This window comes from Nyctereutes procyonoides, unplaced genomic scaffold (assembly GCF_905146905.1).
Source record: "Nyctereutes procyonoides isolate TBG_1078 unplaced genomic scaffold, NYPRO_anot_genome, whole genome shotgun sequence".
Classification (NCBI taxonomy): Eukaryota; Metazoa; Chordata; class Mammalia; order Carnivora; family Canidae; genus Nyctereutes; species Nyctereutes procyonoides.
The window spans coordinates 26,837,660-26,858,216 of NW_026575049.1; the positions used below are offsets into that span (position 1 = coordinate 26,837,660).

General features: G+C 60.4%; 2 protein-coding genes across 2 annotated transcripts; one reads left to right on the forward strand and one right to left on the reverse strand.

Moving 5' to 3' along the window:
* Positions 1-1,164: 1,164 nt before the first annotated feature.
* LOC129512092 (DNA dC->dU-editing enzyme APOBEC-3A-like) lies at positions 1,165-5,319 on the reverse strand. Its single transcript, XM_055329374.1, has 5 exons — positions 5,233-5,319; positions 3,962-4,106; positions 2,358-2,625; positions 1,821-1,936; positions 1,165-1,585 (listed from the first exon to the last, which is right to left on the reverse strand). Exons 1-5 carry the CDS (start codon positions 5,259-5,261, stop codon positions 1,556-1,558), a joined length of 588 nt encoding a protein of 195 aa, XP_055185349.1. The 5' UTR covers positions 5,262-5,319; the 3' UTR covers positions 1,165-1,555.
* A 10,806-nt stretch (positions 5,320-16,125) lies between these two features.
* Positions 16,126-20,279, forward strand: LOC129511780 (DNA dC->dU-editing enzyme APOBEC-3A-like). The gene is made up of 5 exons (XM_055328789.1): positions 16,126-16,212; positions 17,338-17,482; positions 18,819-19,086; positions 19,508-19,623; positions 19,859-20,279. The coding sequence occupies exons 1-5, from the start codon at positions 16,184-16,186 to the stop codon at positions 19,886-19,888; spliced, it is 588 nt and encodes a 195-aa protein (XP_055184764.1). The 5' UTR covers positions 16,126-16,183; the 3' UTR covers positions 19,889-20,279.
* Positions 20,280-20,557: the final 278 nt, after the last annotated feature.

Here is a 20,557-nt window from a genome sequence, read left to right on the forward strand (position 1 = left end):
TTTGGAGCATTCCAGAAACCATCCAGGGAGCACGACAGGGTGCTGGGGAAGGGGCTCAGGTTGGGGTCAGAGACATGGTCTGGGGCCAAGGACCCTGAGGCCTGCTCATCTTGTCACTCTGGGACCTGAATGGAGCCTCCTGGGAGTGTGTCCTACACAAAGTCAGACAGACTGAGCAAATGACAGTATAGGACAGCAGTTCCTGGGAGTACGGGGCTCTCCAGTAGGTTCCAAATCACTTGTTGTTCTGCGGAAACTCAAAGTTCACAGGCTGCTGGCCTGCAGCCTTCTCTGTGCTCCCCCAGGTCCTCCCCTTTGGGGTGCTGCCCCTGCCTGAGCCCCTCCCTCCCGCTCCACTGTGGTCATCTAGGTCTGACTCTCTGTCCCTCCGGATCTCAACCTACGGGGTGCCTCTCCCAGCCCCTTACAGTCTCCGTGTGCGGCTGGTGCTCCCTTGAGGCCCTGACAGGGGAGGAATCTGGGAGGGGGGCCCCCCCGGGACTGTCCTGTGATCTAGGAGGGACTTGTGCAGGCTCACCGGCTGCCAAGGCTCCGGGCTCCACTTGGGGGGGTGGGTGGAGTCCACAGAGGCCAGCAGGAGGGTGATGGCCGGCCTGTGGGGGGTCCTGCCCGGGTGCCTGTCCCTTGGACTCTGTCTGGGTGCCCTGTGTCAGGAGGGGCGGAGCTCAGCTTCTGTGCAGGGAAGCCCTTCCCTCTGGCTCCCTCCAGGGTAGGGCATTACAGGGGTGGGGGCTGGACTCCACCCGCCCCTCTGGCCTGCCTCCACCCAATATGGAGACTCATTTTGCTTTAGTATTTATTAATTCATCAGAGAGAGAGGCAGAGACACAGGCTCCATGCAGGGAGCCCGACGGGAGACTCGATCCCGGGTCTCCAGGATCAGGCCTGGACTGAAGGTGGCGCTAAACCGCTGAGCCACCGGGGCTGCCCAGACTCCTTTCTATTCTCTTACAAGGTGCCCGCATTCCCACCAGGGCTGCTGACAATAGGATAGGCTGGCAGTGGGGAGGTTTCTATTTCAAATCCCTCCCCCCACACCCCACCCCCTACCGCTAGGCTTAGTGATTGTGACTTGCAATAGAGGGAATTCGTGTGACACTTCCCTCCTTGAGGGCCCACTACACACTGAGAGGCATTTGCAGGTTTGCAAGGGGTTGCAAGCCTTTATTTAGCTCTCTGGACATCGTGACACGTTTACAGAGAAACAGTTGGTAGAAGATCCTTAATATTTCCCTGCATGGCTCTGCATCGAAAATCAATTAAAGTAATTACTTCTCTAAAAATTGAAAACTCCTCCGCGGCGTTGACTGTAATCTTAATGATGTATGTTTGGAACCTAGGACAGATTTTTCAATGAAAGGAAATCTACTCAGATTTTTTTTTTTTTTTAAAGACACTTTCTTCTGGGCTCATTGCCTTAAGCTGGTTTCCTTGGGTCAAGCTGAAGATGGTGGAGGGCAAGTGGGCATTTCCTGGGAGGAAGTGTTTCTTTCCTTCTGCTGTTCACAGACGCCTCCTGAGGTCTATAGGCAGACTATAGGAGGCTCCATCCTTCAGGCTCCTTCTGCAGGTGGAGACAGGGGGGCAGAGGGGAGGTGGGACAGCCACAGGGATGGGGAAGGGAGGGGGCACCAGGAGGTGAGGGTCAGAGGAGTGTGGCCAGGGCGGGCAAGAGTGGAGCTGGCGCCCCGGAGGGAGCAGGTGACCCAGGGGAGGCTGTGAGAGGGGCCGGGAAAGACCAGGGAGATGAGAGGAGGGAGAAGGGCAGCGGAGGCAGCAGGAGGGAGGGAGGACCTCACCTGGAGAATGGCCCGAAGTTGCTGAGACAACTGCTGACTCCTCCTGTCCAGATCAGCCCAGGGCTGGAAGGGTGTCTCCTGGTGGTCCACGAAGCTCTGCCAGCAGTACTCAAAGTCTGCATGGAGGCGGGGGAGGGAGGTGAGCTGGGCTCTGGGGAGGGCCAGGGGCCTCAGAGTGTCTGATCTCCGGGACAGGCTGAGCCCCTCCCCACTGCACATCTGCTGTGTCCCCTCCCCGGGGCTCCCCTCACCCCGCGGGACTCTTTCTTCAGCCTGGAACCTCAGCCACCTGACTTGTCTCCTTTCTAGAGTCTCCGTGGCACGGCCACCCACGATTCTCCCTCCCCTTCTGGACACCGGTCGCCCCTGACCTGCAGGCCCATGGCCCTCCTGTCCTGTGCCCTGCGGGCTCTGCCCCCTCCCCTCCCCGCAGGCAGCCAGCAGGGGCCACCGCCAAGGATACTACTACTGCCCACCCCTCTGTAGCCCCCCCAGGCCTCTCCCTGCCCACCGTCCCCCCAGGAGGCCCACGCTGACCTCTGAAGGTCATTATGGAGATGTGGACCCCAGCGTCGTACAGGCTGCGCAGCCCCTTCACATAGGGTCCCATGGTGTAGATGCGGGAGGCCAAGATGCTCAGGCTCACGTGTCTGTTCTTGGCCAGAAACCGAATAATCTCCTCGGCACATTTTTCGCAGGGGGTCCAGGAGAGAAAGCACGTGACCTTGTAGCTGAGCTTCTGGTCCAGGTTCCTGGAGCGGATGTGCTCCAGGAGGAACAACTCGGCATGTTGTCCCCCGCCACCCTGACACAGAAGAGGCACGGAAGGGTTCCTGCATTGGCAGTCAATACGGGGGGCGGGTGGGGGTGGCGGGAGGTCCTGGCCTCAGGGAGGCCCCGCTCAGGTCCTGACCCTGGGATGTCAACGCACTATTCCCAGGATCCAGGGTCACCAGGACGGGTGGACAAGCGCAGGAGGGCAATTTCCCAGGGGCCTGGTGGGCGGTGCTCGGGACCCCCATTCTGCCTCTGCTCACTATGGCTCCGCACCTGCCTGTACCTGACGGGTGTCCCTTCAGGTGCTTGCGGTCCCACTGATCAGGGGTATGCAGGATTTCTGGCTTTTACACCACCGCATTCAAATATGATCCAACTTGACTACTGAGTTCCAGGAGCCCCGCTAAGCTTGTGCCCAAGGGAAGGGTCTTCGGGACCCTCACGACTGGGGCCCTGCAGGCAGAGGCAGCAGAGCCACAGACAAGGGAGAGAGGAGGCCAGGTGAGCACCCAGGTCAGTGACCTGATGCCGTGGGAGTGGGTGCTTCCTCCAGGGAGGGGTCCAGCCCTGTCTACATCCACCCATTCACCCACTCCACGCGGGTGTCGCTACCTCCACGAGTCCCAGCGCCGAGCCCACGGCAGATACACAAGGGCTCGCTGGGGGGGCAGGGCTGGGCAGGGGCGCCCGGGGGGAGGTGCCTGGCTCATGGGATGAATGTCACTGTTGGGGTCATAGGACTGGGACATGAGTCCAACCAGTCCAGGGGAGGGATTGTCTAGCAAGGACCCGGAGCAAGTCAGGTGAGCGGTAGCAGTGCAGAGATCTGGGCGGAGCGTGATGGGGACACGGGGACCGAATGGACATTCGGGGGGATGCTGGTGTGGGCAGCAGTGCCTTGGCAGGATCCCCAAGAGTGGGCGAGGGTCCCTCCAGTCCCTCTCGCTTGTGGCCAGGGGGAGTGTCGAGAGCCCACACAACTCGGACTCTCTGGCCAGGGGCCGCCCCGGGGAAGGGGCCAGGGAAAGCTGACCCTTGCCTGGAAGCCTTCTCCTCTGTCCTAACCCTTCCTCGGAGGCACAGCAGAAGGGGAGAGGCTGAGCCCGGGGCTTCGGGTGACAGGGACTGACGGTGCCAGGCCTTGGGACACTGGGACTGCTTCCCGATGTGTGGCTCCAAGCCAGTGACCACCACAGAAACGGTCCCCACCTGACTCCAGGCCGAGGTGTGGCTGCTGGGCCGGGACCAAGCCTGAGAGGTGCGTGGATCCAACCCCACACCTCATGTCCACCCGGAACCTTCTACCCCCTGATGGTCCCAGTATTGGGAGGCCCTGCACACTGCAGTCAGCCTGGGCCAGTCACCTCATTTTGAACGATGTCCTTATCCTGGTCCAGAGGGACCCCGGAGCTGCCATCGCTGAGCTCCACTTGGTAGCAGAGGTAGGTCTTGGATGGGTTATGATCATTCCGGAAGTTCTGGGTGAAGGTGTTCTCATCCAGTAGGTGTCTGTGGACACAAGAGTGGGGGAGAAGCTCAAAGACTCGGGGCTCCCTTTAGGGTATTGAGCATCATCTTGCTGATGTATGTTTGGAGTAGAAGAGAGATTTTACATAAAACGTACAGATACTTTGGGGCGCCTGGGTGGCTCACGGTTGAGCGTCTGCCTTCAGCTCTGGGCGTGATCCCAGGGTCCTGGGATCGAGTCCCGCTTCGGGCTCCCCCCAGAAAGCCTGCCTCTCTCTCTCTGCCTGTGTGTCTGCCCCCCCGCCGCCGTGTCCCTCATGAAGAAATAAATAACATCTTAAGAAAAAACCCAAAGAACAGCTAGTTTGATCTTTAGAACGCTAAAGTATTGCTCATGAGCTCATTCGTTTTGCCGGATTTTTTGGATCCTCAGCGCACGCCCTTTACCCCGGCGCCCCACATGCTGGCCAGACCCACAGAGGACAGGCTTCCGCTCGCTTGCTGGTGCCACCCCGCCTCCCTCTGCGACCCCTTCCGAGGGTCCCCGGGGAGGCCAGGCCAGTCCTCTGCCCGGTGCCCCGCAGGAGCAGCCCGGGACGCTCAGACCTCGCCTGGGCCTCTCCCTCTCCCGGGCAGGCTGGCATCCCATGTCCTGGTCTCACCAGCCCATCCCCGTCCTGCCGACCCTCTCCCTGTGGTGGAGGGACACCCTGGGGATTCCCCCCTTGACATCAAGGCCAGCCCGAGCCACACGCTGTGTCGGGGCCCGACGCATGCCCACTCGGGACCATTGCCGAAAACACAACACCAGAGCCTATTCTCCTCAGATAATCACGGGATTTTCTATAAGGATGAAAATACCACGAGCCCTTTCCAAACCAAAGTCCTACAGCTGGGAGGGACCTCCTGGCCCAAGGCTCAGAAGTGATCCCCAGGCCCAATTCCACCTGGAATTCCGGGATCGGAGGGAGTGAGGGTCGGGACCATCAGGGATGAGTCCCGGAGCCCGAGGGAGGCCGGCGGGACATCAGAGCCGGACGGGCCAGCAGGAGGGAGGCAAAGACGTGGAGGAGCCCTGGGGTCCAGGAGGAGCCCCTGGGGGTGGCGGTGCCCCATCAGGCCGCCCTGGGCAGGGGCTCAGCAGCAGGTGATGCAGGAGGCGGGGTACCTGTCCCAGTCCTCCGGGCCAGCCTCCATGTCCACGGCCCTTCACCGCCTCTGGCTCTGTGTCGGCTGCTCCTCCACCTGGTCGCACCTGTGCTCTCCCGTCGGGGTGCTCCCCGCGGACCCAGGAGCCTTATATACCATCAGCACTCCTGGAAGCTGCTGAGCTGGCATTACCGCGCCACACCCCTTCTCGACTCGACTCGGGCTACTCATGCCACCCTCATGGGTGTCGACATAGGAGGAAGTTGTCTGGGAAGTGTCCTACCCGAAGTCCCCAGGGTCAGGTTTTGGTTTCTCTGCTCTGACGGAGGCCCTACCTGGAAGCCTCAAGGAGTGACCAAGGGCAGATGAGGTCCGAGGAGGGTGCGGTCCCTCTCAGATTGAGGGACCAGCAAGGCGGGAGGCCTTGGGACCTGGACAGGCGTCGGGACCCTGGAGGGCGGCCGGGGCACAGACACAGCCCCAGAGGGCAGGCTCCTGGGCGGTGTCCCCACCCTGCCCCCCAAGAGTCTCCCTTAGCAGCCAGCAGGGCCTTGGCCTGACCTGGGCTCCCCGGGGCCCTCAGGGTGAGACACCTGTGCACCTGCACACAACCTTGTCCCGGGATGGCCGGAGCGTCCGGTCTGAGAAACGGCAGCCGGACCTTCCTCCCGGGTCCTCTCCAGGCGGGAGGACAAACTCCTGCTGAGCTCTCCTTCGGAGCCCACTCCCTAGGCGCCCACCACCCACAGGATGATTGAGACATTCAGCCCCATTACCACCGCAGCAGAAATGAAAGGCTCCAGAGGGTACTGGGACTTGGCCAGGACCCCACAGGGGTCAGAAGGATGGGTGCGGGGACGCAGCCCTCCTCCTGGGCGGCCACCTGTGCTCTTCTGTCCACCTCCAGGCCTGGAGCAATGAAGGGGAATTTGTGTTCCGGTCCCGAGGGGACCCGGGGCCCTAGCCTCGTCCCCGTGCGGCTGCCCCTCTGGCCCACTGACTCCCCCATCCTGGCTTCCCTACCCACTCCACCCCCCATCCTGGCCCATGAGAGACACAGCCCCAGGGGCCAGCTGGGCCAACCCGGGCCTGAGTCACACCTGGCTGCCTCCACTGAGAGCTGAGATCAGCGGGGCTGATCAGCGGGGCTGATCCCCCTCCCCGCTGTCTAGTCACATCTGAGAGTGGAAACCTTAGCACAGTGTCCCTTCCTCCTAGGGGGGGACAGACAGAACGGTGACCTCCCGGGGCCTGTGTTGAGGCCCCTCCCTCGTCCCTCAGCCTCTAGACCCGGTCCTCTCTAGCCCTGACCCCGGCCCCTGGGGGCCCAGGTGGTCTCTGCGGTGTCCTGCCTGGTGCCCAAGTTTCCACTCACAGCCTCTGCACCCAACGGACCGCACACACCCACAGTCTCTAGCCCTCCTGAGCTGGAGCCCCCATCCCTCCCTGGACGGGGGCTGCGGAGGCCAGGCCTGGGCCCCTGAGGATTTCCCCCACCCAGTCCCCAGCTCTTGCCTTCCAGGGGGGAGGATGCGGCCCTGATGCAGGCCAAACTCTCTTCCAGGACCCCCGGAGTTTCCTGGTCACTCACCCCCTCGAGGCAGCGCTGCTGGTCCCCCCACACCCATTGTTTCCGAGGCAGGGACCCCTATGTGTGCATGCAGCCCTGTGCTGGGGCAGGCAGTGGCTCCAGGAGCGAGAGGTCCTGCTGCATAAACCCTGGCCCTGGAGGCCCACTGAGGGCAGCAGCCCCCCCCCCCACACACACACACACATCTGTCCCCTGCCTTCCAGGTGGCTCCTGCAGCCAGGACACCCGCATCTCAATGGGCTCAGCCTGCGGCACTGGCTCTCCTGAGCAGAGGTGCCCCTTCAAGTGTCCTGGAGCGTCTGTGGGGAGACCAACAGGACCTCCTTTGCAGGAGGGTGCCTTGCTCCCACTTTCCCGGGACAGTCTCCCTAGCACTCCAGCTCCTCTGCCAGCAGCTCTGAGGTCTCAGGTTCTGGAATGTTCATCAGCACCCCGTCCTTCCCGGCTCCCCTACCCCTGCACTGTCTGCTCCGTGCCTCCGCCTGCCTGCCCCCTCTACTGCAGACAAGACTGGCTCTGCGTGTCTCCACGTCTGGAAGACCGATTTGCAGTGAGTGACCAGAGTACAGGCAGTGAGAGCATCCTCGTCCCGGGAAGACCAGAGGGCACATCCCGGCCAACAAGGTTCTTGCCCTTCTCCCCAAGGTTACCTCTTGACTCACCTGTGTGAGTCTCAGATGAGGGGCAGGAGCATGAGGCCCCGCCAGCTGGGACCTGGGTGGGGGGGCCTCACCTCAATGTTCTCGTCCCCCTGCTCCTTCCCAAAGGACCCCAGCCCCGCATCCTCACCCATGGCCCCCGCCCCATGTCCTCTGAAGTCTGACTTCACACAGACTTCACAGCACAGGCCCAGGGACTAGCATGCTCCCTGTCCCTGTAGCCCTGAGACATGCTCCTGAAAAGGTGGCTATAGAGCCTGCGTGGTGACCTCTGGGTCCAGGGGAAGCGCTCAACACGACCCGTGTGGCCATGACCTAGAAGCACACAGGTAGCCAGCTGGAGGAGGGAGATCCTGTCCTCTCTGGGGAAGGACAGCCCCTCCTCCCCGAGTCAGCTCTGGAACAGAGTGAAGATGTGAAAAGATCCTTACTGGGGTTCCGCCAGAGTTCCTAGCAAAGCGTGCCAGGGTCCGAGGAGGGAAGGGAAGGGAGGGCCCGGGTCCCCGTGAGAGCTCATGTCTGCACCCCTACCTCGGGAGCAGGTGCAGGCCAGGCCAGGACTGGTCTCTGTTCTCCCGTCAGGAAAACTGGGAACAGGCTGGGCTGCCCAGGGCGGGGGAAGGGGGGCAGACTGGTGGTGCCAGAGAGACAGACTGGAGCCAAAGTAGCCCAGGAGGGTGCACACACGGCCCCTCGGCCTGAGTCTCTCCACCTTCATGAAGCAGATGGTCCCATTAGCGTGGCTCAGCGGTTTAGCGCCGCCTTCGGCCCACGGCCTAATCCTGGACACCCAGGATCGAGTCCCATGTCGGGCTCCCTGCATGGAGCCTGCTTCTCCCTCTGCCTGTCTCTGCCTCTCTCTCTGTCTCTCTCTCTGTCTCTGTCTCTCTGTCTCTCTCTCTCTCTGTGTGTGTGTGTCATGAATAAATAAATAAAATCTTAAAAAAAAAAATAGATGGTCCCGTTAGCATCCTGACTCCAGGCCAGGTGGCTCTGGATGAGCTCCCAGCCCTGCCCGGTGCAGGTGGCCTCCCCTCCCTGGAGCCAGGGACCAGGACAGGCTGCCTGTGCCCAGCCCTGGGGCGAGTAGTGCTCCCTGGCTGTGTCGTGTCCCCTCTCCAGCAACTCATGGCGGTCTCTGGCTCATGGGCAGAGCTCAACACTGGGCTCCTGTAGAGACAGGACCCTGGGAGTTAGGGGGCAGGCCTTCCTGGATCCCACCCTCTGGAAACTGTAACTGTGGGGACCCTACTCCTCCTGTGGCGACCACCAGTCCTCTTCCTGGGTTTCCCCCTATCCCCTATGTCACTGTACCATGGATTTTTTGGTGACTTGCTTCCTGGGACAGAGGTAGGGATGTTGTCAGAGTCCAGAATCAAAACCAAAGGTGTGGGATCCCTGGGTGGCGCAGCGGTTTAGCGCCTGCCTTTGGCCCAGGGCGCGATCCTGGAGACCCGGGATTGAATCCCACGTCGGGCTCCCGGTGTATGGAGCCTTCTTCTCCCTCTGCCTATGTCTCTGCCTCTCTCTCTCTCTCTGTCTCTGTGACTATCATAAATAAATAAAAATTTAAAAAAAAAACCAAAGGTGTGATTTGATGATGCGTTTCTTCCAACAGTCACCATTTGGGGAGTTTCAACCGCTGGCCTTGGTCTGAGTCCAGATACTCACTTGGATGAGTCCTTTAACCCTGGGTGGTTCCTTTTTGTCATGTCCCCGCTTGTCGAGTAGTTGTGCGGGGTGTCTAGGTCATAAAGTGGCTGGGCTCGTTTGCTCAGGCACCAGCGTATAGGACAGCATGTTCTTGTCTATATGTATGTCCTGAGGTCCCAGGGATATCCTGAGTAGGGAACCACCTCTTCTAATCCACCCCTAAGGCTCACAGTCCTGAGATAGACGCAAGATGTGTGGTCACCTCAGCCCTGGAGGACAAAGTAGGCTGGTCTGAGCCACAGGCTGGTGTCCCTCTCTCTTTTCCCCACAGCACATTCTCTCTGCTCAGAATCCTCCTGCTTCTGGCCCTGGCTACCAGGGTTTGCTCCAAGCCTCCTCCTGGGCTGGGCTCAGGTCCTGATTCTGCTCTGCCTGGCGATCCTCAGTACAGAAGAACAGGGCTCAATCGACTCGTGTTATTGCTCTCGTTCACTTTACCAGTGGGTACCTGCTTCAGAGAGATGCAGATACTCAAGCAGGTGAAGGCTGTGGGTGGGTCCAGTACACCCAGTTTCTTCTACTCCCAAGACAAACAACATTGTTGGGCACTCCCATACTGACCTCTGAGGAAAGTATCTGGGGGCTGTTTCTGTTTCACGCTCTGACAACCTGATGTGATGCCAGAAAATCTGTGGCTGTCACCTGTTGTGAGCAAGAGGGGGTGCAGCTCTGTTCTCTGACAGTCCCTCCTCCTGGGGACAGAGGACAAGGCCTTGGCTGGAGATGCTCCTGTATCCGTTCCTGGATCCATCCCACCTCCCTTTCCAGGCCCTACATTTGTACTCCACATGTGTGCAGACTTCGGAGGGGGGGACATAAGGGTCCATGTTGGGAATCAGGGGTTGGGCTTCCATCCTGGGGGAATGGGTGGGGTGGGGTGGGGGAATCACCTGAATGTAACAAACAAAGCGTCTGGCTTTGTGAGCCTTCACTCTGGGCTGAGGGAGCGTTCTCAGGCGCTCCTGGCAGTTCCTCGCCGCCACACAGAGCTGTCCGTGTTACACACTCAGGGAAGCTGCCAGAACTCCCCAGCTTGGCTCTTTGTGTTTGTCTTCTGCTATTCTCCTCTGCGACCAGAGGGCTGCCCGCCTCCAGGCACAGGGTCTCAGCCCAGGGAGCAAGACGGCCACACAAACCTAACACCCCAGAGTCCACACGTCCTGCTGGGTCACAGTGGTTACTGAGTGTGATGATGGCCCAGCAGGGACCCATTGTTTACGGTTCCTGTTGTTGTTTCCTTTGGAGACCCTGCTTGTCCTGTTGCTCTCTGAGCCTTCCTTCTCACCAACCCCTTCCTCTGGGTGGCCCACACCCCAGCCCTTGCCCTGCTCTCTCTCTAGGCCCTTCTTTCTGGCTCTGGTCCTGCTCTGGCCACACCCCTCACCTCTCTGCTGATGCTCATTATGTGCAACCCTGTCCTATCGCACCTACCCTCGGCCTCCTGGGTGGACCCTCACTCATGTGCTCCCCCTTGGCTCCTCCTGCATCCCCAGTGTCTGAGCTCCAGCCAGAAGCTTCCCTGCGATGTCTCTGTAAGGGTGCTGTATGCTCACAAGGCCCTGGACTTCACTTGGATCCCAGCCTCCTCCATGCTCAGAGGCCTTGAACTCCTTCCTTGAAACACAGGGACAATGGCTGTGAATGACCATGGGGGCTGTTGTGGCAGCTAAGTGACAAGGCAAGTATCAAGTGCGTTAGACAATGTCTGAGATCACCATTCCTCAACAAATTATGATGTTATGATAAAAAAAAAGAGGGGGATATCCTTGTTTGATAAATCATTCTACTCACAATGTAAGCACCAGTCCACCGGAATTTCTGGCCATATACTCGCAACCCGGCACGGGAGAGGCAGGGTGGGCAGTGGCCTCAGGAGAGTGGTCACCGCTGAGATTCAGGGTGGGCCCAGTTCCTGGGGATGGAGGAAAAGATGGGGTGTCCAGGGCTGAGCCCAGATGGGGGCATGGGAACAGGAGCAGCCAAGAGACAGAGCCCAGAGAAGGGGAGTGCAGCCTGGAGGAGGTGCTCAGAAAACTGAGACAGTCCTCAGTGCAGAGGACACAGAGGGGTCAAGACAGTGGCTTAATTTTTGGGTCTGTCCCCAGGGCCTATGGCACTGCTTCTTGCTCTGACTAGAGGCTTATGCTTGATGACAGCTCATGGTTTCACCAAGATGTCCTGTGGGACTCAGGCGTCCCAGAGATAAAAATGGAGGGCCCGGCACACAGCTGTGCCCAGGATGGAGGCCCAACCCCTGATTCCCAACATGGACCCTTATGTCCCCCCCTCCGAAGTCTGCACACATGTGGAGTACAAATGTAGGGCCTGGAAAGGGAGGTGGGATGGATCCAGGAACGGATACAGGAGCATCTCCAGCCAAGGCCTTGTCCTCTGTCCCCAGGAGGAGGGACTGTCAGAGAACAGAGCTGCACCCCCTCTTGCTCACAACAGGTGACAGCCACAGATTTTCTGGCATCACATCAGGTTGTCAGAGCGTGAAACAGAAACAGCCCCCAGATACTTTCCTCAGAGGTCAGTATGGGAGTGCCCAACAATGTTGTTTGTCTTGGGAGTAGAAGAAACTGGGTGTACTGGACCCACCCACAGCCTTCACCTGCTTGAGTATCTGCATCTCTCTGAAGCAGGTACCCACTGGTAAAGTGAACGAGAGCAATAACACGAGTCGATTGAGCCCTGTTCTTCTGTACTGAGGATCGCCAGGCAGAGCAGAATCAGGACCTGAGCCCAGCCCAGGAGGAGGCTTGGAGCAAACCCTGGTAGCCAGGGCCAGAAGCAGGAGGATTCTGAGCAGAGAGAATGTGCTGTGGGGAAAAGAGAGAGGGACACCAGCCTGTGGCTCAGACCAGCCTACTTTGTCCTCCAGGGCTGAGGTGACCACACATCTTGCGTCTATCTCAGGACTGTGAGCCTTAGGGGTGGATTAGAAGAGGTGGTTCCCTACTCAGGATATCCCTGGGACCTCAGGACATACATATAGACAAGAACATGCTGTCCTATACGCTGGTGCCTGAGCAAACGAGCCCAGCCACTTTATGACCTAGACACCCCGCACAACTACTCGACAAGCGGGGACATGACAAAAAGGAACCACCCAGGGTTAAAGGACTCATCCAAGTGAGTATCTGGACTCAGACCAAGGCCAGCGGTTGAAACTCCCCAAATGGTGACTGTTGGAAGAAACGCATCATCAAATCACACCTTTGGTTTTTTTTTTAAATTTTTATTTATTTATGATAGTCACAGAGACAGAGAGAGAGAGAGAGGCAGAGACATAGGCAGAGGGAGAAGAAGGCTCCATACACCGGGAGCCCGACGTGGGATTCAATCCCGGGTCTCCAGGATCGCGCCCTGGGCCAAAGGCAGGCGCTAAACCGCTGCGCCACCCAGGGATCCCACACCTTTGGTTTTGATTCTGGACTCTGACAACATCCCTACCTCTGTCCCAGGAAGCAAGTCACCAAAAAATCCATGGTACAGTGACATAGGGGATAGGGGGAAACCCAGGAAGAGGACTGGTGGTCGCCACAGGAGGAGTAGGGTCCCCACAGTTACAGTTTCCAGAGGGTGGGATCCAGGAAGGCCTGCCCCCTAACTCCCAGGGTCCTGTCTCTACAGGAGCCCAGTGTTGAGCTCTGCCCATGAGCCAGAGACCGCCATGAGTTGCTGGAGAGGGGACACGACACAGCCAGGGAGCACTACTCGCCCCAGGGCTGGGCACAGGCAGCCTGTCCTGGTCCCTGGCTCCAGGGAGGGGAGGCCACCTGCACCGGGCAGGGCTGGGAGCTCATCCAGAGCCACCTGGCCTGGAGTCAGGATGCTAACGGGACCATCTATTTTTTTTTTTAAGATTTTATTTATTTATTCATGACACACACACACAGAGAGAGAGAGAGACAGAGAGACAGAGACAGAGAGAGAGACAGAGAGAGAGGCAGAGACAGGCAGAGGGAGAAGCAGGCTCCATGCAGGGAGCCCGACATGGGACTCGATCCTGGGTGTCCAGGATTAGGCCGTGGGCCGAAGGCGGCGCTAAACCGCTGAGCCACGCTAATGGGACCATCTGCTTCATGAAGGTGGAGAGACTCAGGCCGAGGGGCCGTGTGTGCACCCTCCTGGGCTACTTTGGCTCCAGTCTGTCTCTCTGGCACCACCAGTCTGCCCCCCTTCCCCCGCCCTGGGCAGCCCAGCCTGTTCCCAGTTTTCCTGACGGGAGAACAGAGACCAGTCCTGGCCTGGCCTGCACCTGCTCCCGAGGTAGGGGTGCAGACATGAGCTCTCACGGGGACCCGGGCCCTCCCTTCCCTTCCCTCCTCGGACCCTGGCACGCTTTGCTAGGAACTCTGGCGGAACCCCAGTAAGGATCTTTTCACATCTTCACTCTGTTCCAGAGCTGACTCGGGGAGGAGGGGCTGTCCTTCCCCAGAGAGGACAGGATCTCCCTCCTCCAGCTGGCTACCTGTGTGCTTCTAGGTCATGGCCACACGGGTCGTGTTGAGCGCTTCCCCTGGACCCAGAGGTCACCACGCAGGCTCTATAGCCACCTTTTCAGGAGCATGTCTCAGGGCTACAGGGACAGGGAGCATGCTAGTCCCTGGGCCTGTGCTGTGAAGTCTGTGTGAAGTCAGACTTCAGAGGACATGGGGCGGGGGCCATGGGTGAGGATGCGGGGCTGGGGTCCTTTGGGAAGGAGCAGGGGGACGAGAACATTGAGGTGAGGCCCCCCCACCCAGGTCCCAGCTGGCGGGGCCTCATGCTCCTGCCCCTCATCTGAGACTCACACAGGTGAGTCAAGAGGTAACCTTGGGGAGAAGGGCAAGAACCTTGTTGGCCGGGATGTGCCCTCTGGTCTTCCCGGGACGAGGATGCTCTCACTGCCTGTACTCTGGTCACTCACTGCAAATCGGTCTTCCAGACGTGGAGACACGCAGAGCCAGTCTTGTCTGCAGTAGAGGGGGCAGGCAGGCGGAGGCACGGAGCAGACAGTGCAGGGGTAGGGGAGCCGGGAAGGACGGGGTGCTGATGAACATTCCAGAACCTGAGACCTCAGAGCTGCTGGCAGAGGAGCTGGAGTGCTAGGGAGACTGTCCCGGGAAAGTGGGAGCAAGGCACCCTCCTGCAAAGGAGGTCCTGTTGGTCTCCCCACAGACGCTCCAGGACACTTGAAGGGGCACCTCTGCTCAGGAGAGCCAGTGCCGCAGGCTGAGCCCATTGAGATGCGGGTGTCCTGGCTGCAGGAGCCACCTGGAAGGCAGGGGACAGATGTGTGTGTGTGTGGGGGGGGGGGGCTGCTGCCCTCAGTGGGCCTCCAGGGCCAGGGTTTATGCAGCAGGACCTCTCGCTCCTGGAGCCACTGCCTGCCCCAGCACAGGGCTGCATGCACACATAGGGGTCCCTGCCTCGGAAACAATGGGTGTGGGGGGACCAGCAGCGCTGCCTCGAGGGGGTGAGTGACCAGGAAACTCCGGGGGTCCTGGAAGAGAGTTTGGCCTGCATCAGGGCCGCATCCTCCCCCCTGGAAGGCAAGAGCTGGGGACTGGGTGGGGGAAATCCTCAGGGGCCCAGGCCTGGCCTCCGCAGCCCCCGTCCAGGGAGGGATGGGGGCTCCAGCTCAGGAGGGCTAGAGACTGTGGGTGTGTGCGGTCCGTTGGGTGCAGAGGCTGTGAGTGGAAACTTGGGCACCAGGCAGGACACCGCAGAGACCACCTGGGCCCCCAGGGGCCGGGGTCAGGGCTAGAGAGGACCGGGTCTAGAGGCTGAGGGACGAGGGAGGGGCCTCAACACAGGCCCCGGGAGGTCACCGTTCTGTCTGTCCCCCCCTAGGAGGAAGGGACACTGTGCTAAGGTTTCCACTCTCAGATGTGACTAGACAGCGGGGAGGGGGATCAGCCCCGCTGATCAGCCCCGCTGATCTCAGCTCTCGGTGGAGGCAGCCAGGTGTGACTCAGGCCCGGGTTGGCCCAGCTGGCCCCTGGGGCTGTGTCTCTCATGGGCCAGGATGGGGGGTGGAGTGGGTAGGGAAGCCAGGATGGGGGAGTCAGTGGGCCAGAGGGGCAGCCGCACGGGGACGAGGCTAGGGCCCCGGGTCCCCTCGGGACCGGAACACAAATTCCCCTTCATTGCTCCAGGCCTGGAGGTGGACAGAAGAGCACAGGTGGCCGCCCAGGAGGAGGGCTGCGTCCCCGCACCCATCCTTCTGACCCCTGTGGGGTCCTGGCCAAGTCCCAGTACCCTCTGGAGCCTTTCATTTCTGCTGCGGTGGTAATGGGGCTGAATGTCTCAATCATCCTGTGGGTGGTGGGCGCCTAGGGAGTGGGCTCCGAAGGAGAGCTCAGCAGGAGTTTGTCCTCCCGCCTGGAGAGGACCCGGGAGGAAGGTCCGGCTGCCGTTTCTCAGACCGGACGCTCCGGCCATCCCGGGACAAGGTTGTGTGCAGGTGCACAGGTGTCTCACCCTGAGGGCCCCGGGGAGCCCAGGTCAGGCCAAGGCCCTGCTGGCTGCTAAGGGAGACTCTTGGGGGGCAGGGTGGGGACACCGCCCAGGAGCCTGCCCTCTGGGGCTGTGTCTGTGCCCCGGCCGCCCTCCAGGGTCCCGACGCCTGTCCAGGTCCCAAGGCCTCCCGCCTTGCTGGTCCCTCAATCTGAGAGGGACCGCACCCTCCTCGGACCTCATCTGCCCTTGGTCACTCCTTGAGGCTTCCAGGTAGGGCCTCCGTCAGAGCAGAGAAACCAAAACCTGACCCTGGGGACTTCGGGTAGGACACTTCCCAGACAACTTCCTCCTATGTCGACACCCATGAGGGTGGCATGAGTAGCCCGAGTCGAGTCGAGAAGGGGTGTGGCGCGGTAATGCCAGCTCAGCAGCTTCCAGGAGTGCTGATGGTATATAAGGCTCCTGGGTCCGCGGGGAGCACCCCGACGGGAGAGCACAGGTGCGACCAGGTGGAGGAGCAGCCGACACAGAGCCAGAGGCGGTGAAGGGCCGTGGACATGGAGGCTGGCCCGGAGGACTGGGACAGGTACCCCGCCTCCTGCATCACCTGCTGCTGAGCCCCTGCCCAGGGCGGCCTGATGGGGCACCGCCACCCCCAGGGGCTCCTCCTGGACCCCAGGGCTCCTCCACGTCTTTGCCTCCCTCCTGCTGGCCCGTCCGGCTCTGATGTCCCGCCGGCCTCCCTCGGGCTCCGGGACTCATCCCTGATGGTCCCGACCCTCACTCCCTCCGATCCCGGAATTCCAGGTGGAATTGGGCCTGGGGATCACTTCTGAGCCTTGGGCCAGGAGGTCCCTCCCAGCTGTAGGACTTTGGTTTGGAAAGGGCTCGTGGTATTTTCATCCTTATAGAAAATCCCGTGATTATCTGAGGAGAATAGGCTCTGGTGTTGTGTTTTCGGCAATGGTCCCGAGTGGGCATGCGTCGGGCCCCGACACAGCGTGTGGCTCGGGCTGGCCTTGATGTCAAGGGGGGAATCCCCAGGGTGTCCCTCCACCACAGGGAGAGGGTCGGCAGGACGGGGATGGGCTGGTGAGACCAGGACATGGGATGCCAGCCTGCCCGGGGAGGGAGAGGCCCAGGCGAGGTCTGAGCGTCCCGGGCTGCTCCTGCGGGGCACCGGGCAGAGGACTGGCCTGGCCTCCCCGGGGACCCTCGGAAGGGGTCGCAGAGGGAGGCGGGGTGGCACCAGCAAGCGAGCGGAAGCCTGTCCTCTGTGGGTCTGGCCAGCATGTGGGGCGCCGGGGTAAAGGGCGTGCGCTGAGGATCCAAAAAATCCGGCAAAACGAATGAGCTCATGAGCAATACTTTAGCGTTCTAAAGATCAAACTAGCTGTTCTTTGGGTTTTTTCTTAAGATGTTATTTATTTCTTCATGAGGGACACGGCGGCGGGGGGGCAGACACACAGGCAGAGAGAGAGAGGCAGGCTTTCTGGGGGGAGCCCGAAGCGGGACTCGATCCCAGGACCCTGGGATCACGCCCAGAGCTGAAGGCAGACGCTCAACCGTGAGCCACCCAGGCGCCCCAAAGTATCTGTACGTTTTATGTAAAATCTCTCTTCTACTCCAAACATACATCAGCAAGATGATGCTCAATACCCTAAAGGGAGCCCCGAGTCTTTGAGCTTCTCCCCCACTCTTGTGTCCACAGACACCTACTGGATGAGAACACCTTCACCCAGAACTTCCGGAATGATCATAACCCATCCAAGACCTACCTCTGCTACCAAGTGGAGCTCAGCGATGGCAGCTCCGGGGTCCCTCTGGACCAGGATAAGGACATCGTTCAAAATGAGGTGACTGGCCCAGGCTGACTGCAGTGTGCAGGGCCTCCCAATACTGGGACCATCAGGGGGTAGAAGGTTCCGGGTGGACATGAGGTGTGGGGTTGGATCCACGCACCTCTCAGGCTTGGTCCCGGCCCAGCAGCCACACCTCGGCCTGGAGTCAGGTGGGGACCGTTTCTGTGGTGGTCACTGGCTTGGAGCCACACATCGGGAAGCAGTCCCAGTGTCCCAAGGCCTGGCACCGTCAGTCCCTGTCACCCGAAGCCCCGGGCTCAGCCTCTCCCCTTCTGCTGTGCCTCCGAGGAAGGGTTAGGACAGAGGAGAAGGCTTCCAGGCAAGGGTCAGCTTTCCCTGGCCCCTTCCCCGGGGCGGCCCCTGGCCAGAGAGTCCGAGTTGTGTGGGCTCTCGACACTCCCCCTGGCCACAAGCGAGAGGGACTGGAGGGACCCTCGCCCACTCTTGGGGATCCTGCCAAGGCACTGCTGCCCACACCAGCATCCCCCCGAATGTCCATTCGGTCCCCGTGTCCCCATCACGCTCCGCCCAGATCTCTGCACTGCTACCGCTCACCTGACTTGCTCCGGGTCCTTGCTAGACAATCCCTCCCCTGGACTGGTTGGACTCATGTCCCAGTCCTATGACCCCAACAGTGACATTCATCCCATGAGCCAGGCACCTCCCCCCGGGCGCCCCTGCCCAGCCCTGCCCCCCCAGCGAGCCCTTGTGTATCTGCCGTGGGCTCGGCGCTGGGACTCGTGGAGGTAGCGACACCCGCGTGGAGTGGGTGAATGGGTGGATGCAGACAGGGCTGGACCCCTCCCTGGAGGAAGCACCCACTCCCACGGCATCAGGTCACTGACCTGGGTGCTCACCTGGCCTCCTCTCTCCCTTGTCTGTGGCTCTGCTGCCTCTGCCTGCAGGGCCCCAGTCGTGAGGGTCCCGAAGACCCTTCCCTTGGGCACAAGCTTAGCGGGGCTCCTGGAACTCAGTAGTCAAGTTGGATCATATTTGAATGCGGTGGTGTAAAAGCCAGAAATCCTGCAAACCCCTGATCAGTGGGACCGCAAGCACCTGAAGGGACACCCGTCAGGTACAGGCAGGTGCGGAGCCATAGTGAGCAGAGGCAGAATGGGGGTCCCGAGCACCGCCCACCAGGCCCCTGGGAAATTGCCCTCCTGCGCTTGTCCACCCGTCCTGGTGACCCTGGATCCTGGGAATAGTGCGTTGACATCCCAGGGTCAGGACCTGAGCGGGGCCTCCCTGAGGCCAGGACCTCCCGCCACCCCCACCCGCCCCCCGTATTGACTGCCAATGCAGGAACCCTTCCGTGCCTCTTCTGTGTCAGGGTGGCGGGGGACAACATGCCGAGTTGTTCCTCCTGGAGCACATCCGCTCCAGGAACCTGGACCAGAAGCTCAGCTACAAGGTCACGTGCTTTCTCTCCTGGACCCCCTGCGAAAAATGTGCCGAGGAGATTATTCGGTTTCTGGCCAAGAACAGACACGTGAGCCTGAGCATCTTGGCCTCCCGCATCTACACCATGGGACCCTATGTGAAGGGGCTGCGCAGCCTGTACGACGCTGGGGTCCACATCTCCATAATGACCTTCAGAGGTCAGCGTGGGCCTCCTGGGGGGACGGTGGGCAGGGAGAGGCCTGGGGGGGCTACAGAGGGGTGGGCAGTAGTAGTATCCTTGGCGGTGGCCCCTGCTGGCTGCCTGCGGGGAGGGGAGGGGGCAGAGCCCGCAGGGCACAGGACAGGAGGGCCATGGGCCTGCAGGTCAGGGGCGACCGGTGTCCAGAAGGGGAGGGAGAATCGTGGGTGGCCGTGCCACGGAGACTCTAGAAAGGAGACAAGTCAGGTGGCTGAGGTTCCAGGCTGAAGAAAGAGTCCCGCGGGGTGAGGGGAGCCCCGGGGAGGGGACACAGCAGATGTGCAGTGGGGAGGGGCTCAGCCTGTCCCGGAGATCAGACACTCTGAGGCCCCTGGCCCTCCCCAGAGCCCAGCTCACCTCCCTCCCCCGCCTCCATGCAGACTTTGAGTACTGCTGGCAGAGCTTCGTGGACCACCAGGAGACACCCTTCCAGCCCTGGGCTGATCTGGACAGGAGGAGTCAGCAGTTGTCTCAGCAACTTCGGGCCATTCTCCAGGTGAGGTCCTCCCTCCCTCCTGCTGCCTCCGCTGCCCTTCTCCCTCCTCTCATCTCCCTGGTCTTTCCCGGCCCCTCTCACAGCCTCCCCTGGGTCACCTGCTCCCTCCGGGGCGCCAGCTCCACTCTTGCCCGCCCTGGCCACACTCCTCTGACCCTCACCTCCTGGTGCCCCCTCCCTTCCCCATCCCTGTGGCTGTCCCACCTCCCCTCTGCCCCCCTGTCTCCACCTGCAGAAGGAGCCTGAAGGATGGAGCCTCCTATAGTCTGCCTATAGACCTCAGGAGGCGTCTGTGAACAGCAGAAGGAAAGAAACACTTCCTCCCAGGAAATGCCCACTTGCCCTCCACCATCTTCAGCTTGACCCAAGGAAACCAGCTTAAGGCAATGAGCCCAGAAGAAAGTGTCTTTAAAAAAAAAAAAAAATCTGAGTAGATTTCCTTTCATTGAAAAATCTGTCCTAGGTTCCAAACATACATCATTAAGATTACAGTCAACGCCGCGGAGGAGTTTTCAATTTTTAGAGAAGTAATTACTTTAATTGATTTTCGATGCAGAGCCATGCAGGGAAATATTAAGGATCTTCTACCAACTGTTTCTCTGTAAACGTGTCACGATGTCCAGAGAGCTAAATAAAGGCTTGCAACCCCTTGCAAACCTGCAAATGCCTCTCAGTGTGTAGTGGGCCCTCAAGGAGGGAAGTGTCACACGAATTCCCTCTATTGCAAGTCACAATCACTAAGCCTAGCGGTAGGGGGTGGGGTGTGGGGGGAGGGATTTGAAATAGAAACCTCCCCACTGCCAGCCTATCCTATTGTCAGCAGCCCTGGTGGGAATGCGGGCACCTTGTAAGAGAATAGAAAGGAGTCTGGGCAGCCCCGGTGGCTCAGCGGTTTAGCGCCACCTTCAGTCCAGGCCTGATCCTGGAGACCCGG

Bases quoted from the DNA above. Each gene is read 5' to 3' on its own strand.
- LOC129511780 (XM_055328789.1), top strand. From the start codon at position 16,184: ATGGAGGCTGGCCCGGAGGACTGGGACAG. The intron at 17,483-18,818 runs GTGACTGGCCCA...CTTCTGTGTCAG, and splicing joins AGGACATCGTTCAAAATGAG to GGTGGCGGGGGACAACATGC. The intron at 19,087-19,507 runs GTCAGCGTGGGC...GCCTCCATGCAG, and splicing joins CTCCATAATGACCTTCAGAG to ACTTTGAGTACTGCTGGCAG.
- LOC129512092 (XM_055329374.1), bottom strand. From the start codon at position 5,261: ATGGAGGCTGGCCCGGAGGACTGGGACAG. The intron at 4,107-5,232 runs GTACCCCGCCTC...TTGTGTCCACAG, and splicing joins GGCCCGGAGGACTGGGACAG to ACACCTACTGGATGAGAACA. The intron at 1,937-2,357 runs GTCAGCGTGGGC...GCCTCCATGCAG, and splicing joins CTCCATAATGACCTTCAGAG to ACTTTGAGTACTGCTGGCAG.